The sequence below is a fragment of the Salmo salar genome, chromosome 19 (genome assembly GCF_965601325.2).
Source record: "Salmo salar chromosome 19, fSalSal1, whole genome shotgun sequence".
Lineage (NCBI taxonomy): Eukaryota > Metazoa > Chordata > Actinopteri > Salmoniformes > Salmonidae > Salmo > Salmo salar.
In genome coordinates, this window is record NC_138309.1 from 79,975,567 (window position 1) to 79,996,773 (window position 21,207).

At 41.4% G+C, this 21,207-nt stretch overlaps 3 protein-coding genes and 1 non-coding gene across 7 annotated transcripts in view; 1 reads left to right on the forward strand and 3 right to left on the reverse strand.

Annotated features, from left to right (window-relative positions):
• Positions 1–865: 865 nt before the first annotated feature.
• LOC106579643 (twisted gastrulation protein homolog 1-A) lies at positions 866–13,542 on the reverse strand. 2 transcript variants are annotated; one of them, XM_014159750.3, is made up of 6 exons: positions 13,391–13,542; positions 12,595–12,740; positions 8,460–8,523; positions 8,005–8,104; positions 7,004–7,276; positions 866–3,568 (listed from the first exon to the last, which is right to left on the reverse strand). In XM_014159750.3, exons 2-6 carry the CDS (start codon positions 12,615–12,617, stop codon positions 3,387–3,389), a joined length of 642 nt encoding a protein of 213 aa, XP_014015225.1. In that variant the 5' UTR covers positions 12,618–12,740; positions 13,391–13,542; the 3' UTR covers positions 866–3,386. The 2 variants fall into 2 exon arrangements, with proteins under 2 accessions (XP_014015225.1, XP_014015224.1); XM_014159749.3 differs by lacking the exon at positions 8,460–8,523.
• trnaa-ugc (transfer RNA alanine (anticodon UGC)) lies at positions 6,057–6,132 on the reverse strand. The gene has a single exon. It is a non-coding gene; the product is annotated as a tRNA-Ala (tRNA).
• A 645-nt stretch (positions 13,543–14,187) lies between the features above and the next one.
• On the forward strand, positions 14,188–19,813 carry LOC106579642 (gamma-soluble NSF attachment protein). 2 transcript variants are annotated; one of them, XM_014159747.3, is made up of 12 exons: positions 14,188–14,426; positions 14,817–14,884; positions 15,699–15,783; positions 16,045–16,062; positions 16,182–16,212; positions 16,431–16,540; positions 16,664–16,730; positions 16,971–17,041; positions 17,121–17,199; positions 17,283–17,362; positions 17,925–18,054; positions 18,815–19,813. In XM_014159747.3, the coding sequence occupies exons 1-12, from the start codon at positions 14,374–14,376 to the stop codon at positions 18,947–18,949; spliced, it is 927 nt and encodes a 308-aa protein (XP_014015222.1). In that variant the 5' UTR covers positions 14,188–14,373; the 3' UTR covers positions 18,950–19,813. The 2 variants fall into 2 exon arrangements, with proteins under 2 accessions (XP_014015222.1, XP_014015223.1); XM_014159748.2 differs by lacking the exon at positions 14,817–14,884 and having other exon boundaries at positions 14,219–14,426.
• LOC106579641 (piezo-type mechanosensitive ion channel component 2) overlaps positions 19,811–21,207 on the reverse strand; it is a 256,001-nt gene continuing 254,604 nt past the window's right edge. For both annotated transcript variants that reach the window (XM_045702749.2, XM_045702748.2), the window contains exon 52: positions 19,811–21,116. In XM_045702749.2, coding sequence (XP_045558705.2) covers positions 20,861–21,116 — 256 coding nt within the window. In that variant the 3' untranslated portion in view covers positions 19,811–20,860. The remainder of the gene's footprint in view (positions 21,117–21,207) is intronic.

Sequence of the window (21,207 nt, forward strand, 5' to 3'; positions counted from 1 at the left end):
GTGTTTGACTATACACCTGTCAGCAATGGGTGTGGCTGAAATGGCCGAATCCACAGGGGTGTCTACATATATATTATATATATATATATATATATATATATATATATATATATATATGTGTATATATATATATATATATATATATATATATATATGTGTATGTTTTGTTCTGAGATATTATTCAGTTAACATGACCTTTTGATTTTTATTAAATAAATGTTTCAAAATTAACTACGTTAAGCAATGAAGATGACTTACAGCAAATCATATAAGATTTCCTAAGCCTGTGTTTACCACAGACCTTATTTTCAGCGTTTTATCCAAAAACGCCATTCATTTCCCCATAGGCTTTGTCCCAAAAAGCCCATTACTATTACTCTCTCTTCCCTTTATCAAAGACCATTTGCCTAAACCGAACCCGAAATTCACCACCTTCATAAGATCCACTCCTCCATGCTTTTACAGCCAAACACAATAGCATCATTGTCCAACGCTGCAACAAGGATGTCTGCCTGCACGCAACCCCAATCGACTGCATTGCAGCAGGTTTGCCTGGCTCGCCATGTCAGGAGGACAGACTGGTCACGTGACCAGAGCCATCCTCCTGAGACAAAGGCTTCTTTGTGAGGCCTTGGATGTACCCGACAAGACCAGACACACAACACTTTTGTTGCCTGTCAGCTGGGCAAAGCCCACTGGCTATGTGACCCAACATGCTCCTCACTTCTCCATGCCTCCCCTTCCTCTTCTGGCTACAGGAAAGTGGGCAAACTGATTGGGACACCTAGGTTGTGTGGCAAACCGGTTCAGAATGCCCAGGATGAAAAGGAACTGTTAGGAATCAAATTCTCCTGTGGGGAAACTGTTTAGTGTAAAAATGAGAAATGTTTAATTTATTACATTTTACACTTATTTTACTGTTTGCAGTTTGGAATGAAGTGTTTTACACATGTTCCTGTCACAATTCAAATGATATTATTGCTTTTGCATGAACAATGTATCTACTTTACTTTTCCCACCTCATTTTCATAAGCGGTTATTTGTGAATAGTTAACAGCTGCATTGGCTTAGAAATTAAAGCGTTTGTCTTTAGTACCTTACTGCTTCCATAAACCACATTGCTCCATTTCTGTGCCAAATAACCAACATTTTCTGTTTTACGAGACCCACTGGCTACACGACAACCCTATAAATACTTGACAGATCAAGGAGATAAGCAATGCACGACAGTGAACCAGCACAAGAAAGCAAGGACACAAACAGATTGAATGAAGCACATACAACCTCTACCAGACCAATAAAGATGCGGAAAGACGTTGCAGTAACGTTTTTGCTGCTCTCTGCCAGCCTCTGTGGCCCTAAATGAAACCAAATGTTGCAGACCTTTAATAAGCATAGCTAAAGATGTGAAGAACGGGGAATAAACACAGAGGGCTCGTGCAATAACAACTGGATTCCTCTGTGACACGACTTACAGTACACACCTCAGAGTGGAACACACTCCTGGTCTGAAACAGATCTCACCAGACTACCTTTAGACCAATCAACTGTTCCGTTCCGGAGTGTGTATAGTAACAGTGTGGTATACAGTCGCACAACATACTTGTTCTAGAATGATAGAATGAAACATGTTTACAGTATGAAACAAATCATCTTAACTGTGCCTATAAAATCAAACCTGTTGTCTGTGAAAGGCTAGCCATCAGTTTTGATTGAATATGGCCGTCGTTTAAAATTACATACACTAAATGGCCAGAAGTATGTGGACAACCCTTGAAATTAGTGGATTCAACTATTTCAGCCACACCCGTTGCTGACAGGTGTATAAAATCGAGCACACAGCCATGTAATCTCCATAGACAAATGTTGGCAGTAGAATGGCCTTACTGAAGTGCTCAGTGACTCAACGTGGCACCGTCATAGGATGCTACCTTTCCAACAAGTCAGTTCGTCAAATTTCTGCCCTGCTAAAGCTGCCCCAGTCAACTGTAAGTGCTGTTATTATGAAGTGGAAATGTATAGGAGCAACAACGGCTCAGCTGTGAAGTGGTAGGCCACACAAGCTCACAGAACGGGACCGCTGAGTGCTGAAGTGAGTAAAAATCGTCTGTCCTCGGTTGCAACACCCACTACTGAATTCTACTGCCTCTGGAAGCAACGCCAGCACAATAACTGTTCGTCGGGAGCTTCATGAAATGGGTTTCCATGGCCGAGCAGCCGCACACAAGCCTAAGATCACCATGCACAATTACAAGCGTCGGCTGGAGTGGTGTAAAGCTCGCAGCCATTGGACTCTGGAGCAATGGAAACATGTTCTCTGGAGTGATGAATCACACTTCACCATCTGTCAGTCTGACGGACTAATCTGGGTTTGACGGATGCCATAAGAACACTACCTGCATCGTGCCAACTGTAAAGTTTGGTGGAGGAGGAATAATGGTCTGGGGCTGTTTATCATGGTTCAGGCCCCTTAGTTCCAGTGAAGGATAATCTTAACGCTACACCATTCAATGAAATTGGAGACGATTCTTTGCTTCCAACTTTGTGGCAACAGTTTGGGGAAGGCCCTTTCCTGTTTCAGCACGACAATGCCCCCATGCACAAAGAAAGGTCCATACAGAAATAGTTTGTCAAGATCGTTGTGGAAGAACTTTACTGGCCTGCACAGAGCCCTGACCTCAACCCCATCGAACACCTTTGGGATGAATTGGAACGCCGACTGCGAGCCAGGCCTAATCGCCCAACATCAGTGCCAACCTCACTAATGTTCTTGTGGCTGAATGGAAACAAGTCCCCGCAGCAATGTTCCAACATCTAGTGGAAACCTTTCCCAGGATAGTGGAGGCTGTTATAGCAGCAAAGGGGGGGACCATCTCCATATTAATGCCCATGATTTTGGAATGAGATGTTTGACGAGCAGGTGTCCATACTTTTGGCCATGTAGTGTATGTTATATAGCTAACAATGATAACAATTATACAAACAGTATTTACTATGATTGTCCATTACAACAAAAATAAAATGCCATTTCACTACAGATTTGATAACATTGATTGCTTGTCTTTACGCGGCTATATATATATATATATATAAAAAAAACTTGTCATAGTGACTTTCAGCATTAACTATATGAGAATATAAAACAATCAATATATATTTATTCTCTGCTAGAGAACCTATATAAGATATAAAAACAAATTCAAGAGTGAAAAATAATTTGTAAGGGCTAATATTTTACATCACAATATGGAAACATTTTACAAAAGGCTGAGGCACAAGTCATCTTCCTCAGTCAACCTCATCAGCTAATCTGCATATTGCAGACAGTGCCCCCTTGTGGCATTTTGAGCACAGTATCCTAACATGGCTAGTCCCATTGGCTTTCATTAGAACAGGCAGTTCATGCACTTGACGGTTTTGCTGCCGTAGTCGAGGCACTCTGGGCCGATGCATTCACAGCAGGCGTTGTGGAACCAGCGGTACTTGGAGCCGCCCATGGACTCGCAGTACTGCTTGCACTGGCGGATGGACACGCAGTCATCAAAGTACACCACAGTGCACATGTTATCTGTGGAGGGGAGGGGGAAAAAAACGTGGAGAAATAAGCCTTTGAATACAACAGCCAAAAATTAGCAATAACATGCTTAAGCGATATATTGTAGTCTTCACTTTACCTTTATGAAGGTACTCTAAAGCACAAAGAAGCAAAGTCCTGTTAGTCCACCTCTACATATATCAATCCCAGTGTTTATTTAAATGTTTAAAAAAAAAATCACAATATAAAAGTCCACCTCCACCATGTGACCTTCCATAGTTTGAACTATTGTGCCACAAGTATGTGTTAGCCAGCTGAGCTAAAGCCTAGTAGAGCATAACCTCTTGATAGACATGCATCATCCATCCTAAAGGGCTGCATGTGTACGGCTTGATTTAAGCCCATGTGTTCATCTCTGCCGCCCCACACCCATCCTACCTCATAAGGCGAGGGCATCCCCCACCGCTGGAAGCCTGATTAATGAGTGTGTTTTCCCAAAGGGAAAACAGATCTGGGTCACGGGTTCAGAGAGCGGATACGTAAGGAGCTCGCTCACTCTCTCACCCCCCCCCCCCCCCCAGATTCCTAGTCAATTAGAATCACTAGGACCAGAGGCTAAGGAGAGGACAACTGGAGCGGATGCACATGAAAGTTCACTAGGCCAGCAGCAATCTACTCAATAATTTACAGGGCTGCTTGATTTTCAAATAGCGGCCTGCTAAAACCATCAAACGAAAGCCAAGGCCCTGAGATCTCATAAGCTTTTATGGAGGGGTCGAGCCACAGAGCTCAGTTCAAAGCAGCCTTAGCCATGAGTTCATTATAGCTTAGCCCTCCCCTCCTAAAACAATATGGTCCCTGCCAGGGGGATGAGTTAGGGAACTCCTGGGGGTTCCCTAAAATAGTGTGTTGGATCAAAGTCCATATATTTAGCACTTATGGGTTGCCCAATCTGCCCAGGTTTATACCCCTAAAGCCAATTGGGCTGTCCTGATTTGTTATGGGATTTACTATATATATATATATATATATATATATATACACACACACACACACACACACACAAACAGTACCAGTCAAAAGTTTGGACACACCTATTCAAGGGTTTTTATTTTTACTATTTTCTACATTGTAGAATAATATTGAAGACATCAAAACCAGGAAATAACACATATGGAATCATGTAGTAACCAAAAAAAGTGTTACATTTTTTTAAAATATATTTTGATTTGTTTAAAAGTAGCCACTCTTTGCCTTGACAGCTTTGCACACTCTTGGCATTCTCTCAACCAGCTCCATGAGGAATGCTTTTCCAACAGTCTTGAAGGAGTTACCACATAGGCTTTTTCTTCACTCTGCGGTCCTATCTCAATTGGGTTGAGGTCGGGTGATTGTGGAGGCCAGTTCATTTAATGCAGCTCTCCACCACAGTCTCCTCTGAACAGTTGATGCTGAGATGTGTCTGTTACTTGAACTGTGTGAACCATGTATTTGGGCTGCAATTTCTGAGGCTGGTAACTCTAATGAACTTATCTTCTGCAGCAGAGGTAACTCTGCATCTTCCATTCCTGTGGCGGTCCTCATGAGAGCCAGTTTCATCATAGTGCTTGATGGTTTTTGCAACTGCACTTGAAGAAATGTTCAAAGTCCTTGAAATATTCCGCATTGACTGACCTTCATGTCTTAAAGTAATGATGGTCGTTTCTCTTTGCTTATTTGAGCTGTTCTTGCCATAATATGAACTTGGTCTTTTACCAAATAGGGCCATCTTCTGTATACCACCCTACCTTGTCACAGCACAACTGATTGGCTCAAATGCATTAAGAAGGAAAGAAATTCCACAAATTAACAAGGCACACCAGTTAATTGAAATGCATTCCAGGCGATTACCTCATGAAGCTGGTTGAGAGAATGCCAAGAGTGTGCAAAGCTGTCATCAAGGCAAAGGGTGGCTACTTTGATGAATCTAAAATATACTTTGATTTGTTAAACATTTTTTGGTTACTACATGATTCCATAGTTTTAGTCTTCACTATTATTCTACAATGTAGAAAATAGTCAAAATAAAGACAAACCCTGCAATGAGTAGGTGTATCCAAACGTTTGACTGCTACTGTGCCTGTCTGCATGCATGCATACATTACATAACCACCTCACAAGTCCTCAACTGGCAGCTTCATTAAATAGTACCCACAAAACACCAGTCTCAACGTCAACAGTGAAGAGGTGACTCCGGGATGCTGGCCTTCTAGGCAGAGTTCGTCTGTCCAGTGTCGTGTTATTTTGCCCATCTTAATCTTTTATTTTTATTGGCCAGTCTGAGATATGGCCTTTTCTTTGCAACTCTGCCTAGAAGGCCAGCATCCCGGAGTCGCCTCTTCACTGTTTATGTTGAGACTGGTGTTTTGCGGGTACTAAATCTTACATTTTAGTCATTTAGCAGACGCTCTTATCCAGAGCGACTTACAGTAGTGAATGCATACATTTCATCCATTTTTTTCCCTTTTTTCTTTTTCCGTACTGGTCCCACGTGGGAATCGAACCCACAACCCTGGCGTTGCAAACACCATGCTCTACCAACTGAGCCACACGGGACCTATTTAATGAAGCTGCCAGTTGAGGACTTGTGAGGCATCTGTTTCTCAAACTAGACACTAAATGTACTTGTCCTCTTGCTCAGTTGTGCAACGGGGCCTCCCACTCCTCTTTCTATTTTGGTTAGAGACAGTTTGTGCTGTTCTGTGAAGGGAGTAATACACAACTTTGTACAAGATCTTCAGTTTCTTGGCAATTTATCGCATGGAATAGCCTTTCTCAGAACAAGAATAGACTGACGAGTTTCAGAAGAAAGGTCTTTGTTTCTGGCCATTTTGAGCCTGTAATCGAACCCACAAATGCTGATGCTCCAGATACTCAACTAGTCTAAAGAAGGCCAGTTTAATTGCTTCATTAATCAGGACAACAGTTTTCAGCTGTGCTAACATAATTGAAAAAGGGTTTTCTAATGATCAATTAGCCTTTTAAAATGATAAACTTGGATTAGCTAACACAACGTGCCATTGGAACACAGTAGTGATGGTTGCTGATAATGGGCATCTGTACGCCTATGTAAATATTCCATTAAAAAGCAGCCGTTTCCAGCTACAATAATCATTTACAACATTAACAATGTCTACAGTGTATTTCTGATCAATTTGATGTTATTTTAAATGGACAAAAAAAACGTGCTTTTCTTTCAAAAACAAGGACATATCTAAGTGACCCCAAACTTTTGAACGGAAGTGTATAAATAAAATAGTATATTGCAATGTGGAATCTTCAGAGTCTGTTTTGCTGTTGAACTGAGTTTAATACTTTGATAACAGGCACAAGACTGTATGATGTGGCTATGTTTTATTCTCTTATTATGAAATAAGTACACAGCAGCTATTAACATCCCCATAATTCAACCCCCTCACCCCTCCCTACCTTCAGTACTTTGGGTGTTATCGTAGCTGGCATGGATACTGTTCCCAGGCAGGGAGACATTTTGGTGCTGGTCCTCCATGGTCTCCAGAAAAGACACCAGGTTCTCGTGGTAAGATAGTTCCTCGGCCACGGGGAAGGATACCACCATCATGTTGATGGGCGCTTCACCCTCGGTGAGGGCGCGGAACAGTGAGGGGATGGGTCGGTAGAGTTCCTCCACTGTGCTTTTGGAGGTAGCTGGAGTGTCACTGTAGTTCCTAGGGTTACACATCCCTGTGAGGGGAGACAGGAAGCAAGTTAGTAAATATTGATAAATAAATAAAATATTTTAATAAATTACTGATAATCAGTAAACCACTATTCTTCTCTTGTTCAAATGACCTTGACTAACCTGTACCCCCGCACACTGACTCGGTACCCCCTGTATATCCTCATTATTGTTATTTTATTGTGTTACTTTTTATATTTATTTATACTTTAGTTTATTTAGTCAATATTTTCTTAACTCTACTTTCTTAAAACTGCATTGTTGGTTAAGGGTTTGTAAGTAAGCATTTCACTGTAAGGTCTACACGTTGTATTCGGCGCATGTGACTAATAATATGTGATTTGATACTCAACATTCACTGTAAAATCTGATGGACGCAATATCTTCAACAATCACTGAATAAAGGACATAGACATGGTAAGGATTTGAAGGAGCTCAATATGATGCAGAAATCAAATACCCCATCCTCATTAACCCTCATCCATTCTGACACCTCATTAACCTCATCCATTCTGACACCTCATTAACCTCATCCATTCTGACACCTCATTAACCTCATCCATTCTGACACCTCATTAACCTCATCCATTCTGACACCTCATTAACCTCATCCATTCTGACACCTCATTAACCTCATCCATTCTGACACCTCATTAACCTCATCCATTCTGACACCGGTTCTTGTTTGTCCTTTCCAATATGCTCACAACTGCACCTAGTCCATGGCACCTACCCACACAGTCGCAGCACTCCTCCCACAGTGTGCCAAGACAGAGCATACACTCTTTACAGCAGGAGCAGTTCCCATCCGAGGGCCGGCACTGACACAGCTCCTGTACATCACGACACACACACACAAAATGGAAACCACTACATGGACACATTTTATGTACGTGTCAGGACTGATAGGAGAGAAATTCTGCAACAATCTGGTATAATCCTTCTATCATGTTGTGCACATGTGTGTTAACACTCAGACAATGCAGTAGCCTCAGTCAGGCTTCAGTCGTAACATGAGGAGAGCAAAAACAACATAAGAGGGTTTATTTATCTTGGTGTGTATCGAGCACGTCATAGTTGATACAACGCCAAGAAAATAAACCATATAATATCCTGTCCCTATTTAGAAATCACTAGGGAGATGATGTGTGTGTGTGCGAGCTGTGACTGTGTGTGTGTTTGTTTTACTGCGTATGCTTGAGGTTTCCACCGGAGTGAGTGGGCCGACCTCAAGTTGCCTGTTCTGCGACTCCTCCAGTGCATAGCGGTTGAAAGAGAGAACAGAGGTCAAATTCCAGATGTGCAAAGGGATGGCGCTAACTGAGCCCACAGTCAAGTGTGGTTGTGGCAGCACCTTGCCTGACGACTCAAACTGAATTCTTCCGCTGCTCTACGTTCATTACATACTTCAAACTGAGCAATGATGGCAATGTCAAAATGAGGGGTGTTGTACAAAACAAAGTCATCAGTAATTGGATCATTTCTAAATCAGAGTATCAAAGCCAATAAAAACGCTGCTTTACCCACGTGTGTTCTGGCTCAACCCATCGGTTTCTGGGACCAATTGGAATGGTTAGAATGTGTTTGCGTTCTAGAAATCGTCGGGGAGGTACACCAGACTCATTGTGGAGAAGAAACTAAAGTCTGTGGCGTAGCGTTCGGCTGGCGCAAGAAGTTTGGGTAGCCAGGCAAAGACCAATGCCCAGGGAAGGTACACATATATACAGTACCAGTCAAAAGTTTGGACACACCTACTCATTCAAGGCTTTTTCTTTATTTTTACTATTTTCTACATTGTAGAATAATAGTGAAGACAAAACTATGAAATAACACATATGGAATCATGTAGTAACCAAAACAGTGTTGAAGAATCTCAAATATATTTGAGATTCTTCAAAGTAGCCACCCTTTGCCTTGATGACAGATTTGCACACTCTTTGCACACTCTTGGCATTCTCTCAACCAGCTTCATGAGGTAATCACCTGGAATGCATTTCAATTAACAGGTGTGCCTTATTAATTTGTGGAATTTCATTCCTTCTTAATGCATTTGAGCCAATCAGTTGTGTTGTGACAAGGTAGGGGTGGTATACAGAAGACAGCCCTATTTGGTAAAAGACCAAGTCCATATTATGGCAGCTCAAATAAGCAAAGAAGGTCAGTTAATGCGGAACATTTCAAGAACTTTGAACATTTCTTCAAGTGCAGTCGCAAAAATCATCAAGCTCTATGATGAAATTGGCTCTCATGAGGACTGTCACAGGAAAGAAAGACCCAGAGTTACCTCTGCTGCAGAGGATACGTTCATTAGAGTTACCAGCCCTGGAAATCGGCAGTTAACTGCACCTCAGATTGCACCTCACAGAGTTCAAGTAACAGACACATCTCAACATTAACTGTTCAGAGGAGACTGCGTGAATCAGGCCTTCATGGTCGAATTGCTGCAAAGAAACCACTACTAAAGACACCAATAATAAGAAGAGACTTGCTTGGGCCAAGAAACACAAGCAATGGACATTAGACCGGTGGACATCTGTGCTTTGGTCTGATGAGTCCAAATTTGAGATTTTTGGTTCCGACCGCCGTGTCTTTGTGAGACGAAGAGTAAATGAACAGATGATCTCCGCATGTGAAGTTCCCACCATGAAGGTGTGATGGTGCTTGCTGGTGACACTGTCAGTGATTTATTTAGAATTCAAGGCACACTTAACCAACTTAACCATGGCAACCACAGCATTCTGCAGCGATACGCCATCCCATCTGGTTGCACTTAGTGGGACTTTCATTTGTTTTTCAACAGGACAATGACCCAAAACACCTCCAGACTGTGTAAGGGCTATTTGACTTAGAAGAAGAGTGATGGAGAGCTGCATCAGATGAACTGGCCTCCACAATTACCAGACCTCATCCCAATTGAGATGGTTTGGGATGAGTTGGACAGCAGAGTGAAGGAAAAGCAGCCAACAAGTACTCAGCATATGTGGGAACTCCTTCAAGACTGTTGGAAAAGCATTCCATGTGACTACCTCATGAAGCTGGTTGAGAGAAAGCAAAGCTATCATCAAGGCAAAGGGTGGCTACTTTGAAGAATCTCAAATATAACATATTTTGATTTGTTTAATGCTTTTTTGGTTACTACATGTGTTACAGTGAGGGAAAAAAGTATTTGATCCCCTGCTGATTTTGTACGTTTGCCCACTGACAAAGAAATGATCAGTCTATAATTTTAATGGTAGGGTTATTTGAACAGTGAGAGACAGAATAACAACAAAAAAATCCAGAAAAAAAACGCATGTCAAAAATGTTATAAAATGATTTGCATTTTAATGAGGGAAATAAGTATTTGACCCCTCTGAAAAACATGAATTAGTACTTGGTGGCAAAACCCTTGTTGGCAATCACAGAGGTCAGACGTTTCTTGTAGTTGGCCACCTGCTTTGCACACATCTCAGGAGGGATTTTGTCCCACTCCTCTTTGCAGATCTTCTTCAAGTCATTAAGGTTTCGGAGGCTGACGTTTGGCAACTCGAACCTTCAGCTCCCTCCACAGATTTTCTATGGGATTAAGGTCTGGAGACTGGCTAGGCCATTGTAGGACCTTAATGTGCTTCTTCTTGAGCCACTCCTTTGTTGCCTTGGCCGTGTGTTTTGGGTCATTGTCATGCTGGAATACCCATCCACGACCCATTTTCAATGCCCTGGCTGAGGGAAGGAGGTTCTCACCCAAGATTAGACGGTACATGGTCCCGTCCATCGTCCCTTTGTTGCGGTGAAGATGTCCTGTCCCCTTAGCAGAAAAACACGCCCAAAGCATAATGTTTCCACCTCCATGTTTGACGGTGGGGATGGTGTTCTTGGGGTCATTGGCAGCATTCCTCCTCCTCCAAACACGGCGAGTTGAGTTTATGCCAAAGAGCTCCATTTTGGTCTCATCTGACCACAACACTTTCACCTAGTTGTCCTCTGAATCATTCAGATGTTCATTGGCAAACTTCAGATGGGCATGTATATGTGCTTTCTTGAGCAGGGGGACCTTGCGGGCGCTGCAGGATTTCAGTCCTTCACGGCGTAGTGTGTTACCAATTGTTTTCTTGGTGATTATGGTCCCAGCTGCCTTGAGATCATTGACAAGATCCCCCCGTGTAGTTCTGGGCTGATTCCTCACCGTTCTCATGATCATTGCAACTCCATGAGGTGAGATCTTGCATGGAGCCCCAGGCCGAGGGAGATTGACAGTTCTTTTGTGTTTCTTCCATTTGCGAATAATCGCACCTTCTCACCAAGCTGCTTGGCGATGGTCTTGTAGCCCATTCCAGCCTTGTGTAGGTCTACAATCTTGTCCCTGACATCCTTGGAGAGCTCTTTGGTCTTGGCCATGGTGGAGAGTTTGGAATCTGATTGATTGATTGCTTCTGTGGACAGGTGTATTTTATACAGTTAACAAACAGATTAGGAGCACTCCCTTTAAGAGTGTGCTCCTAATCTCAGCTCGTTACCTGTGTTAAAGACACCTGGGAGCCAGAAATCTTTCTGATTGAGAGGGGGTCAAATACTTATTTCCCTCATTAAAATGCAAATCAATTTATAACATTTTTGACATGCGTTTTTCTGGATTTTTTTGGTTGTTATTCCGTCTCTCACTGTTCAAATAAACCTACCATTAAAATTATAGACTGATCATTTCTTTGTCAGTGGGCAAATGTACAAAATCAGCAGGGGATCAAATACTTTTTTCCCCTCACTGTATGTCATAGTTTTGATGTCTCCACTGTTATTCTACAATGTAGAAAATAGTCAAAATGAAAAACCCTTGAATGAGTAGGTGTGTTCAAACTTTTGACTGGTACTGTATCTCCATTGGCTATCTCATGTACAGCCAAGACAGACTAGGCTAAATCCTTTGAGGACACTGTGCAGCTGTAAATTGAAAACCTTCACTTCATTGTAGCCCTGCCAACTCGGCAAGTTTTCTTTTTTTTTTGTTAGTTGAGGGATAACAGCAACTGTCATGGTTTAATGCGCCTTTCCAGCACAAAGAGAATACTGTGATCACAGCAGAGAATTCAGGTTCATGTAAAATGACTTCAGACATACAGAGGAAATGCATAGTGGGAAGTTAATCAAATTTTAGATTAACACCAAGGAGTAAAATGTTGGCAAAATATTGTATGGCAGTCGAACTATACTATGAAAAGACAACGATCCCTTATAGAAATTCCATAGAGTTATCTCAACGTGACTTAGAAACATTTTATTAGTGAGAACAAAAAAGTGAACCTAATGCCTTTCCAAAAACGTTATGCTAAGAGTTTAGCCTTCTTACCTGAATGAGACATTTACTGACATCACTGGCACAGAGAGCCTTGTTGCAGGCTGTGGTCATGGAAAGTCCCGAGAGAAGGAAAATAAGTGCAGTGGATAGTAAGATTTGAGTAGACTTCATTCCGACACGCACGAAACAACGGTAACCTGAACCGACAAAACAGAGACAGACAATAACTTAGAATGTACCCCTTATTCAATAAGATAACACAAGACGTCATCCGGGCACAAACATACTAATAAAATACAGGGAAAGTCGTGTCAAGGAACCATCCCTTTGATTCAATTGTTATGGTAAATTGCCCGGTTGCTTCAAAGGAGCATCATTCCTTTTCTACACAAACCAAGTCATCAAACCCAGTGCAATGCAAAAATACATTGGTTTCCCACTTGCTGGCAACTCAATTCTAATAAAGTTTGCTGCGCACTTTCATTAAAACATCTGAATACGTTTCAAATCCATGTTCAAACGTTGTATACCTTTCACGGTAGTCTAATTCAATAATAGCATGTTTATCATTCCAGTAGTGCAACACTAAGACTTCAGGGTTACATAAGGAAGGAATGTTACATTTTATCCTAAAATCAAACACTTTGGATACATTGTATGAAAAGTCTGACACTTTTCAGGCTGCGTTTATGGACGAGCCTCGTGTTTTGGAGGGGCAAATACTCAACCCAAAACTATAAACACCTTTTCTCAACATGAACTAACTAGGAAGAAAGAAGGATGGACTTTTTTTTGTCTTGGTAAAGAACCCACACCAAGGAACCATAGAAGTAGTAAATAAACTTACCTTGCCCAAATAGTCGATTCTTGCTCCAGAGGATTCTTGCTCCTTTGTTTACCTATACTTTTCAGAATTAAAGCATGTTCTTCTGTTCTGATGGCGTGACTCTCCCCTCTGGCTAAACAAAGCAGACAGTGGTAGGCAAGCGCCTTAAAGATACAGTTACCATTTCAGGCTGCAGGCACAGCAGCCCCGCAGCTCAGGTGAACCCGAGCCAAGACAACTATGTCTGCTGGCATCATATAATATGCCATTTCTACTTGCTGTTGTTGTTGTGTGTTGATCTGATTTGTTTAGCTATATTCCACTGTACATATTTATTAGATTGTTACTTAGCAAATAGTAGCAACCATTTTGATAGATACTTTTGATCAATTCACTGATCACATTCACTGATAATAATAGCCAGAAGAGGACTGTGCATCACTCTGAGCCTTGTTCCTTTCTAGGTTTCTTTCTACCCGGCCAGTGTGTTTCTGCCTATGCATTGCTTGCTTTGAGCTTGGTATCTGTTAAGAACTTTGCAACTGCTGATGTTAAAAGGGCTTTATAAAATAAATGTAATGACCAATAACATTATTAATTATGTAGGCTATATAAAAGTCATCGTTTACAATATTGAGTAATTAAATTGCAAATTGTAGGCTAGACTATGAATGAATAACTGGATATTTCATAATGCATTGCGAATAGTGATGAACGAAGACTAGGTTACTTTGGTTTACTTTAGGGCATTCAATGAAAATAACCTACCAGTTACATTGTTGCCCCTTTTGTAAGCAGTAGCTGCAACACTTTATCGCAATGTATCATTAGATAGAGAAAATGAAACTCACGGGATTCCGTAGTCAAACCCCGATGACGAAAAAGTCTCCCGAAACCAGTAACGCTATCACCCAGAGCTAGCTACAGCAACATCTCACTATATTTTAGTCAGTAGTATGTTTAATACTCATCTTTGAATTACATTGTTAGCTAGTTCGGACCAGATGGCTGCGAAAATCAACGAGGCGCACGACCACATTGCCAAGGCTGAAAAATAGTAAGGAAATCTTGCTAGCTAGCTGACGTTAGCTAGCCAATTTAGCTGTATTGCTTTTGAGCATTTTATTTCAGTAGGTAACGTTAGCCAGCTCCACAGTATTAACTAGTCTATATTGTAAATATACCTATTTACAACACAAATAGGAATGACATTGTATTTCTAGTTAATTAAGCATATGATATTTAGCTAGCTAGCCACTATACAGGATTGGAAGCCAGTTGAGCTGGCTGGCTAACGTTAGCGTCTTCCTGCGCTGCAGTTATTCCTGACAGTATCACTGCATAAATAATAGGACGTCCATACCTGTATTAAACTCTATGGTAAATCCATATGAGACAACCCTGGTGTTATATTTTCACTGAATATAATGCATTTCCCCCCCCACAGTTTAAGGACTAGTTTCATGAAATGGAAGCCTGACTATGACAGTGCTGCATCAGAGTACTCAAAAGCAGGTATTGTATTATAGGCTATTTATTACATTATTCAATACACCTGAAAACATGTCCCCTACTACAACGACTGGTGAGCACTAGCCAAGTAAAACTAAACTCCACGATGTACTTCACATCAACAGAGTTGTGCGGTGACTAGTGTGTGCGGACTGGAGCTCCGACATCACATAAAATAAAGTTTGTATAAAAAAATATAAAAACTACAGAGTTGGGCAATAACACACTGTCAGTATTATGATGCTAGATTGCACTTAATGTTGCTCAGGTTGTCCAATGACATAGCTATTTATTATAAACTGGGTGGTTTGAGCACTGAATGCTGATTGGCTGACAGACATGGTATATCAGAGGTATACTACACGTATGACAAGACATTTATTTTTACAGCTCTAATTAAGTTGGCAACCAGTTTATAATAGCAATAAGGCACCTCAGGGGTTTGTGATACATGGCTAATATTAGGGGTGCAACTTTGATTTTAGATAAACACTCCAAATAGCCTACCTGACCACTCGGAGGTGTCCACATGGTCCTAAAGCACACCGTTGCCTTGTTTTGTATCACATTCCAATGTTAAACTGGGGGGGACAAAAATGCAATTTCAGAATGTGTGGGGGACATGTTCCCCTCGTCCCCAGAGAAAGTTGCGCCCCTGGCTAATATACCACGGCTAAGGGCTGTGTCTAGGCACTCTGCGTTGTGTCGAACTTAAGAACAGCCCTTAGCCGTGGTATATTGGCCATATACCACACCCCTCGGGCCTTATTTCTTAATTATTTATGCATAATGAAGCATTCCCTCCTCCATCTTCCAGCTGTTGCCTTTAAAAATGCCAAGATGCTTGAAGAAGCGAAGGAGGCATACCTGCAAGAGGCAGAAGCCCATACCAACAACAAAACGTATCCTTTCAATGCTCACTTCCTATAGTGGGCTAGGCTTATCACACAATATTAATGACCATGAATGCTTTCTACAGTAGTCTTGGAAATCGCAGACCTAGGGCATTGTTAATGTGGGTGGCAACCCGTCTGCCTAGGGAGACTACTTTCACAGGGTTGTTTGACAGTTAATGTAGGGATTTTATATGGTACATTTGAACAACATTGACTACAAATCTCATATAAACATCAATGTTTTCTTTAACTTAACTAAATGTTCAGACTATTCCATGCTGCCAAGTGAGTATGAAAGATCTCTCATGTAATGCTATTCATAGAATCCAGATGATGTACAATAGACACTGGTTGGTCTACTTTGGTCTGTATTGGATGTTGCTAAGGAGATATTTCTGTTGCAGAGCACTTGAAGCAGCTGGTATGATGCTTAAGGTTCGTGTTCATGTGATAAACAGTATCTACACTCGTACATTATCAGACGTCGGATCAAATTTGCTGTTCTTTTTATGCCATAGTTTTAACTCTTTGTTGCCCACTTCAGGATTAAAGCCATTGTTGTTAGTCAGACATTTGACACATGACTACTGTTTTAGTTTTACTATTAACTAGTTACTGAAGCTAATCATTGACAGACATGTGTTTCTCTCCAGGACATGCAGAGGATACCAGAGGCTATCCAGTACATTGAGAGAGCAAGCATGATGTATGTAGAGAACGGCACACCAGACACTGCAGCCTTGGCCCTCGACAGAGCTGGAAAGTATGTAGCCAATATTGATCATCATAGATGGGCTCTAGAAATTAATTCCCTGTCATAATTGGCATGTCACTAAATGTATTGATGATGCTGATGCATGTTTTGATGCTTTTCTTTTTTTTGTAGGCTAATCGAATCACAGGATCTAGCAAAAGCAGTGGATCTGTACCAGAAAGCTGCATCAGTGTTTGAGGTACAGCTATATGAGTTCAATATTTGATACTACGGAAGACCAGAAATCATTGTGTTGCTTCCATGCCACTACCTCGGTTCAGGGTCACATTTGTAGGGATCTCACTTATTGCATGGCACTTATTGCATGGCAATATTAACACAGTCCTATTTGATATTGAATACATAATGTTGTAACGGTAATGCAATGTGATCAAATCAATTGAAACAGTATTGATATGGTGAATGCATATTTCTGCAGAACGAGGACCGTCTACGTCAAGCTGTAGAGATGCTGGGGAAATCATCAAGACTGCTCGTCAGACAACACAAGTAAATTCTCACTTGCTTAACAGATTTTTCTACCTGTCCTACTCATTCCCTACCCGCTAACTGTGTTTTTGTCCGTCAGGCTTGATGAAGCAGCAGTGTCGATTCAGAAGGAGAAGAACATGTATAAAGAAATAGAGAATTACCCAACGTGTTTTAAGGTGCGTTTTACTTATTTAACCTGATAAAGAAAATTGACGTGTGTTGAAACCAAATTGTTGCCTGTGTGTTTGTTTATCTCCAGAAAACCAGTGCCCAAGTGCTAGTCCACCTTCACAGAAATGACTTCGTAGCAGCAGATAAATGTGTTCGAGAGAGTTACAGGTACTGACTTCACATTTTTTTGTAATTTTTACATTTTATTTCTTTTAACCTTTTATTTATCTAGGCAAGTCAGTTAAGAACAAATTCTTATTTACAATGACGGCCTACCCCGGACAACGCTAGGCCAATTGTGCGCCGGATGTGATACAGCCTGGATTCGAACCAGGGACTGTAGTGACGCTTCTTGCACTGAGATGCAGTGCCTTAGGCCGCTGCGACACTCGGGAGCTATAATTTCTAATTAAGCAATAAGGCCAATATACCACAGCTAAGGGCTGTTCTTACGAATGACGAAAGGTGGAGTGCCAGGATACAGCTCTTAGCCGTGGTATATTGGTCATATACCACAAACCCCTGAGGTGTCTTATTGCTATTATAAACTGGTTACCAACGTAATTAGAGCAGTAAAAATACATGTTTTGTCATAGCCATGTTATACGGTCTGATATACCATGGCTGTCAGCCAATTAGCATTCAGGGCTCGAACCACCCAGTTTATAATTAAAGATAAATAGGAAAGTAATTGTTATGACTGTTATGTTTGACTAACCATTACTCCTAGTCTGCCAGGCTTCAGTGGGAGCGAGGACTGTATTGCCTTGGAGCAACTCTTGCAGGGCTACGACGAGCAGGATGAGGACCAAGTGCACCGTGTCTGTAACTCGCCCTTATTCAAGTATATGGACAATGATGTGAGTGTGTTGCCTACTATGTAACCAACGTTTCTTTCAAAGCATGTTTGAGTGTCTACTTTTAAAATTGGTGTTCAGGGGTGTATTTATTAGGTGGATTCCGTTGAAAAACATTGTCTGTTACAAAATGTTTTGCAACAAAAACCGTTTACTCTAGGACGAAAATGCAATGAAACAGGGAGGGAGTGGGACCTTCATGAATTTGTCAAATAGAAACACTTGTTTTTGTTGCAAAACATTTTCCTTTGGACTAAACGGTTTCCATTGCAAAACGTGTTGCAGCAGAATCCGATTAATGAATACACCCCTCTTTACTGTCTTCTTTGATCACGTCTAAGGACTTTAAAAGGTATGGGATCAGGAGCTGTCCTTTCCATATGAAACCTCTCTCCTAGCCACCCCATAGATGCATTTCCAGGCTAGGCTGAGTAATACAAAGTCAGAGAAGTAGTTTATTAATAGACACAATAGCAGTCCAACTGCTTTTTTACCTGCGTCACCCATCTAGACCCTTGTTGTTTTGTATGATTTATCTTTTCAATTATCGTAATACTCGAGAAATATGTTTCCCAAACCTCTCCTGATCTATTTCTGAAAGAGACACACACACTTGATTCGTTAGTTAGTTGAATCAGCAAAAACATGGAACTGGCTGAGGGGGGTACTCAAGGAGAGATTTGGAATACACTCTTCTGAGAAACATATACTGTAGAGACCACTAACTTGCCTTAACCTGAACAAAGTGCCAATGTTCTTGCAGTATGCCAAGTTGTCCGTCAGCCTGAGGGTTCCAGGGGGTGGTAAGAAGAAGAAGGCGCCAGCTGCCGATGCTGGGGAAGGAGGAGCAGGAGCCGGAGAGGCTGACGAGGATGAGTATGCCGGTGGGCTATGTTAGCCACAGAACCTGGACTTCCTGTCTGGACCAGAACACTTCCTGTTTCCTGTTAGGAGGAGAGTCTGAATCTTCCACAGCCTGTCCTCCCATTCTGAGCATGTCAGGGGGTTGTGAACTCTGCCTTACCCTCCCATCTCCAGAATCCAAACAACAACTGCAGGCACTCGGACCATCAAGCATAACGAGTTATGCTCAGAACAATAACATAAGCATGGTAACATCAGTGTGGAAAATAATCATATGCTACTCAATGATTTGAATATATATTATTTGTCCCTTTTTGGGTTTACTGTGATTGTAAAATATTGTTTATTTTGCTGCATTTAAAGTGATATAAAATATTAGATTGCTTTTGTTGTATTTGCCTCAGTGGATAGATCAGTGATGTTTTTTTATCTTTAAATCTACAACCGTATGCAACAAGATACGCAGTGTGAAAATATTGATTTGAACATTTAACTTACAATCTAAAAATGCTGTGCCTCAATGATTGATGTGTAAAGGGGTGGATGAATCCATTTCTGAATTTCTATAGTATAAAGTGTTAACAGCTATTTCAGTTGCTATTGTCTGTGTGAAGGCTACACTCATATATGGAATCAAATGAATGTTGAGAAAATAATAGTGGGTAATTTGGTATAAAGTGATTTATTTTTTTGTTTCGTCAGGATTTCAGAATGCCTTTCCAGTTTTCATATGGCTATGCTTTTTAACCAACTGAAAGATAGAAATGATGATTCCTGTTTACAACTCATCTTAAAATGTGTGTCAAGTATTGTGGAGCATGCAGGCTGGATGTTTGTGGCATGCCCTCTTGTGTTTTTACTGAATCAAGTCAGAATGGAATAAAATGGCAGCACGTCAGCTTTCAAACGTGCTTTATGTTCAGGTCGCTGAACCACAATAACACCACAAACTGGATTCCTCACACTATGGAGGTGCAGAGACATTATGTATCTTCTTTCTCATGACAAGAAAACAATCTATTCACTTACACCTTGTATTGCATGGATCTGATGGCCTTGATCGCATTTTGGTTGACCGTATGAACTTAACACTAACAATGTAAAAAAAAACAAGAAAGAGGGGTTTTCAAGCAATACAGGTTACAAGCTTAAAAAAGAATGGCTGTATTGACGCTCTCCTATTCTCAAATCACAGGTCTTCATAGGGGTTCCATGAACATGGACATACTCCATAATATGATAGAAATACTCAGTGTTCATCACATCACTGTTTTTCCCTTTATTGTTTCTCCTAGGTGTCCTACAGGTAAAAAAACAAAACGTATTCCCGTTCTGGTGAGATGATATACATTTCCTGAGAACGACAGCTCCATTGATTACTCTGTAGAAACATCAACATAACAACAAAGTATCTTAACTTGTTTTCCATGTCACAACCTCTCGCTGTTTTCTTGCTGGAAAAGTCAAAGCGCTTCCAGTAGGCTACTGTAAGGGAAAATATCTTGGAGAATACAAGTGGCTAGTGTCTCTGTCGCTGCCCCCTGCTCTTCCGTGTAGCTCAAGATAACATGTCTGTTCAAGTTTACAGCCAGCTATCTGGACAGTATATTGCACAACCCATGGTTCATGTTTCCCAATAGGAAAAAGGCCAGACGTCTGTCTGTCTGTCTGTCTGTCTGTGTCATCTCTAACACACTGACTGATGGCTGCAAATCTTCAGAGATGCACTAAAAGAGTACAAACAAAAAACTGCTTCTGCAGTCACCTTTCATGTGTAGGTCACATTGTTTCACTGTAGGCTCGATAGGGAGATGGTTCTTATCACAGTCACACCAAAAGACAGGGAGCGCAACAAGCTAGCTTGGAACTTCTTGCGGGATTGTGCTTTTTAAAAAAATCTAGCATTCTGAGACTTCATGTCTCTGTCGCCTACTAGGTGGCTCTCTCACTTTGTTTTCTGGTCCCTGGTCCACTTGATCATAGTCTCTGGTGATCGGTACAGGAAGATGAGCTTGGCATACAGGTCTTCCTCCAGCTCCAGCTCGCCTGTCTCTCTGACCAGGAAGATGTCGGTACACAGCTTCAAGATGCGGTCCACGACGGGCAGCTCCTCGAACATGATGGAGTGCGAGATGCCGCTGAAGAACTCGCGCACAAACTTTCCTATGACGAGCACCACCGAGGCATAGAGACCCATGATCCTGTCGGTGAGCAACGTAACACATTATAAGCCTTGTAATTATACATTATAAAGGCTCATACATGCTTATAACAAGTAATAAAGCACTATAA

What these genes read in the sequence shown, in the direction of transcription:
- LOC106579642 (XM_014159747.3), top strand. Translation starts at nt 14,374, where the DNA reads ATGGCTGCGAAAATCAACGAGGCGCACGACCACATTGCCAAGGCTGAA. An exon ending in GCCCTCGACAGAGCTGGAAA is followed by an intron (nt 16,541 to 16,663) that starts GTATGTAGCCAA and finishes TTTTTTTTGTAG; the next exon opens with GCTAATCGAATCACAGGATC. An exon ending in TCAAGTATATGGACAATGAT is followed by an intron (nt 18,055 to 18,814) that starts GTGAGTGTGTTG and finishes ATGTTCTTGCAG; the next exon opens with TATGCCAAGTTGTCCGTCAG.
- LOC106579643 (XM_014159749.3), bottom strand. Translation starts at nt 12,714, where the DNA reads ATGAAGTCTACTCAAATCTTACTATCCACTGCACTTATTTTCCTTCTC. An exon ending in TCAGTAAATGTCTCATTCAG is followed by an intron (nt 8,105 to 12,594) that starts GTAAGAAGGCTA and finishes CGTGATGTACAG; the next exon opens with GAGCTGTGTCAGTGCCGGCC. An exon ending in TAACACCCAAAGTACTGAAG is followed by an intron (nt 3,569 to 7,003) that starts GTAGGGAGGGGT and finishes TCCCCTCCACAG; the next exon opens with ATAACATGTGCACTGTGGTG.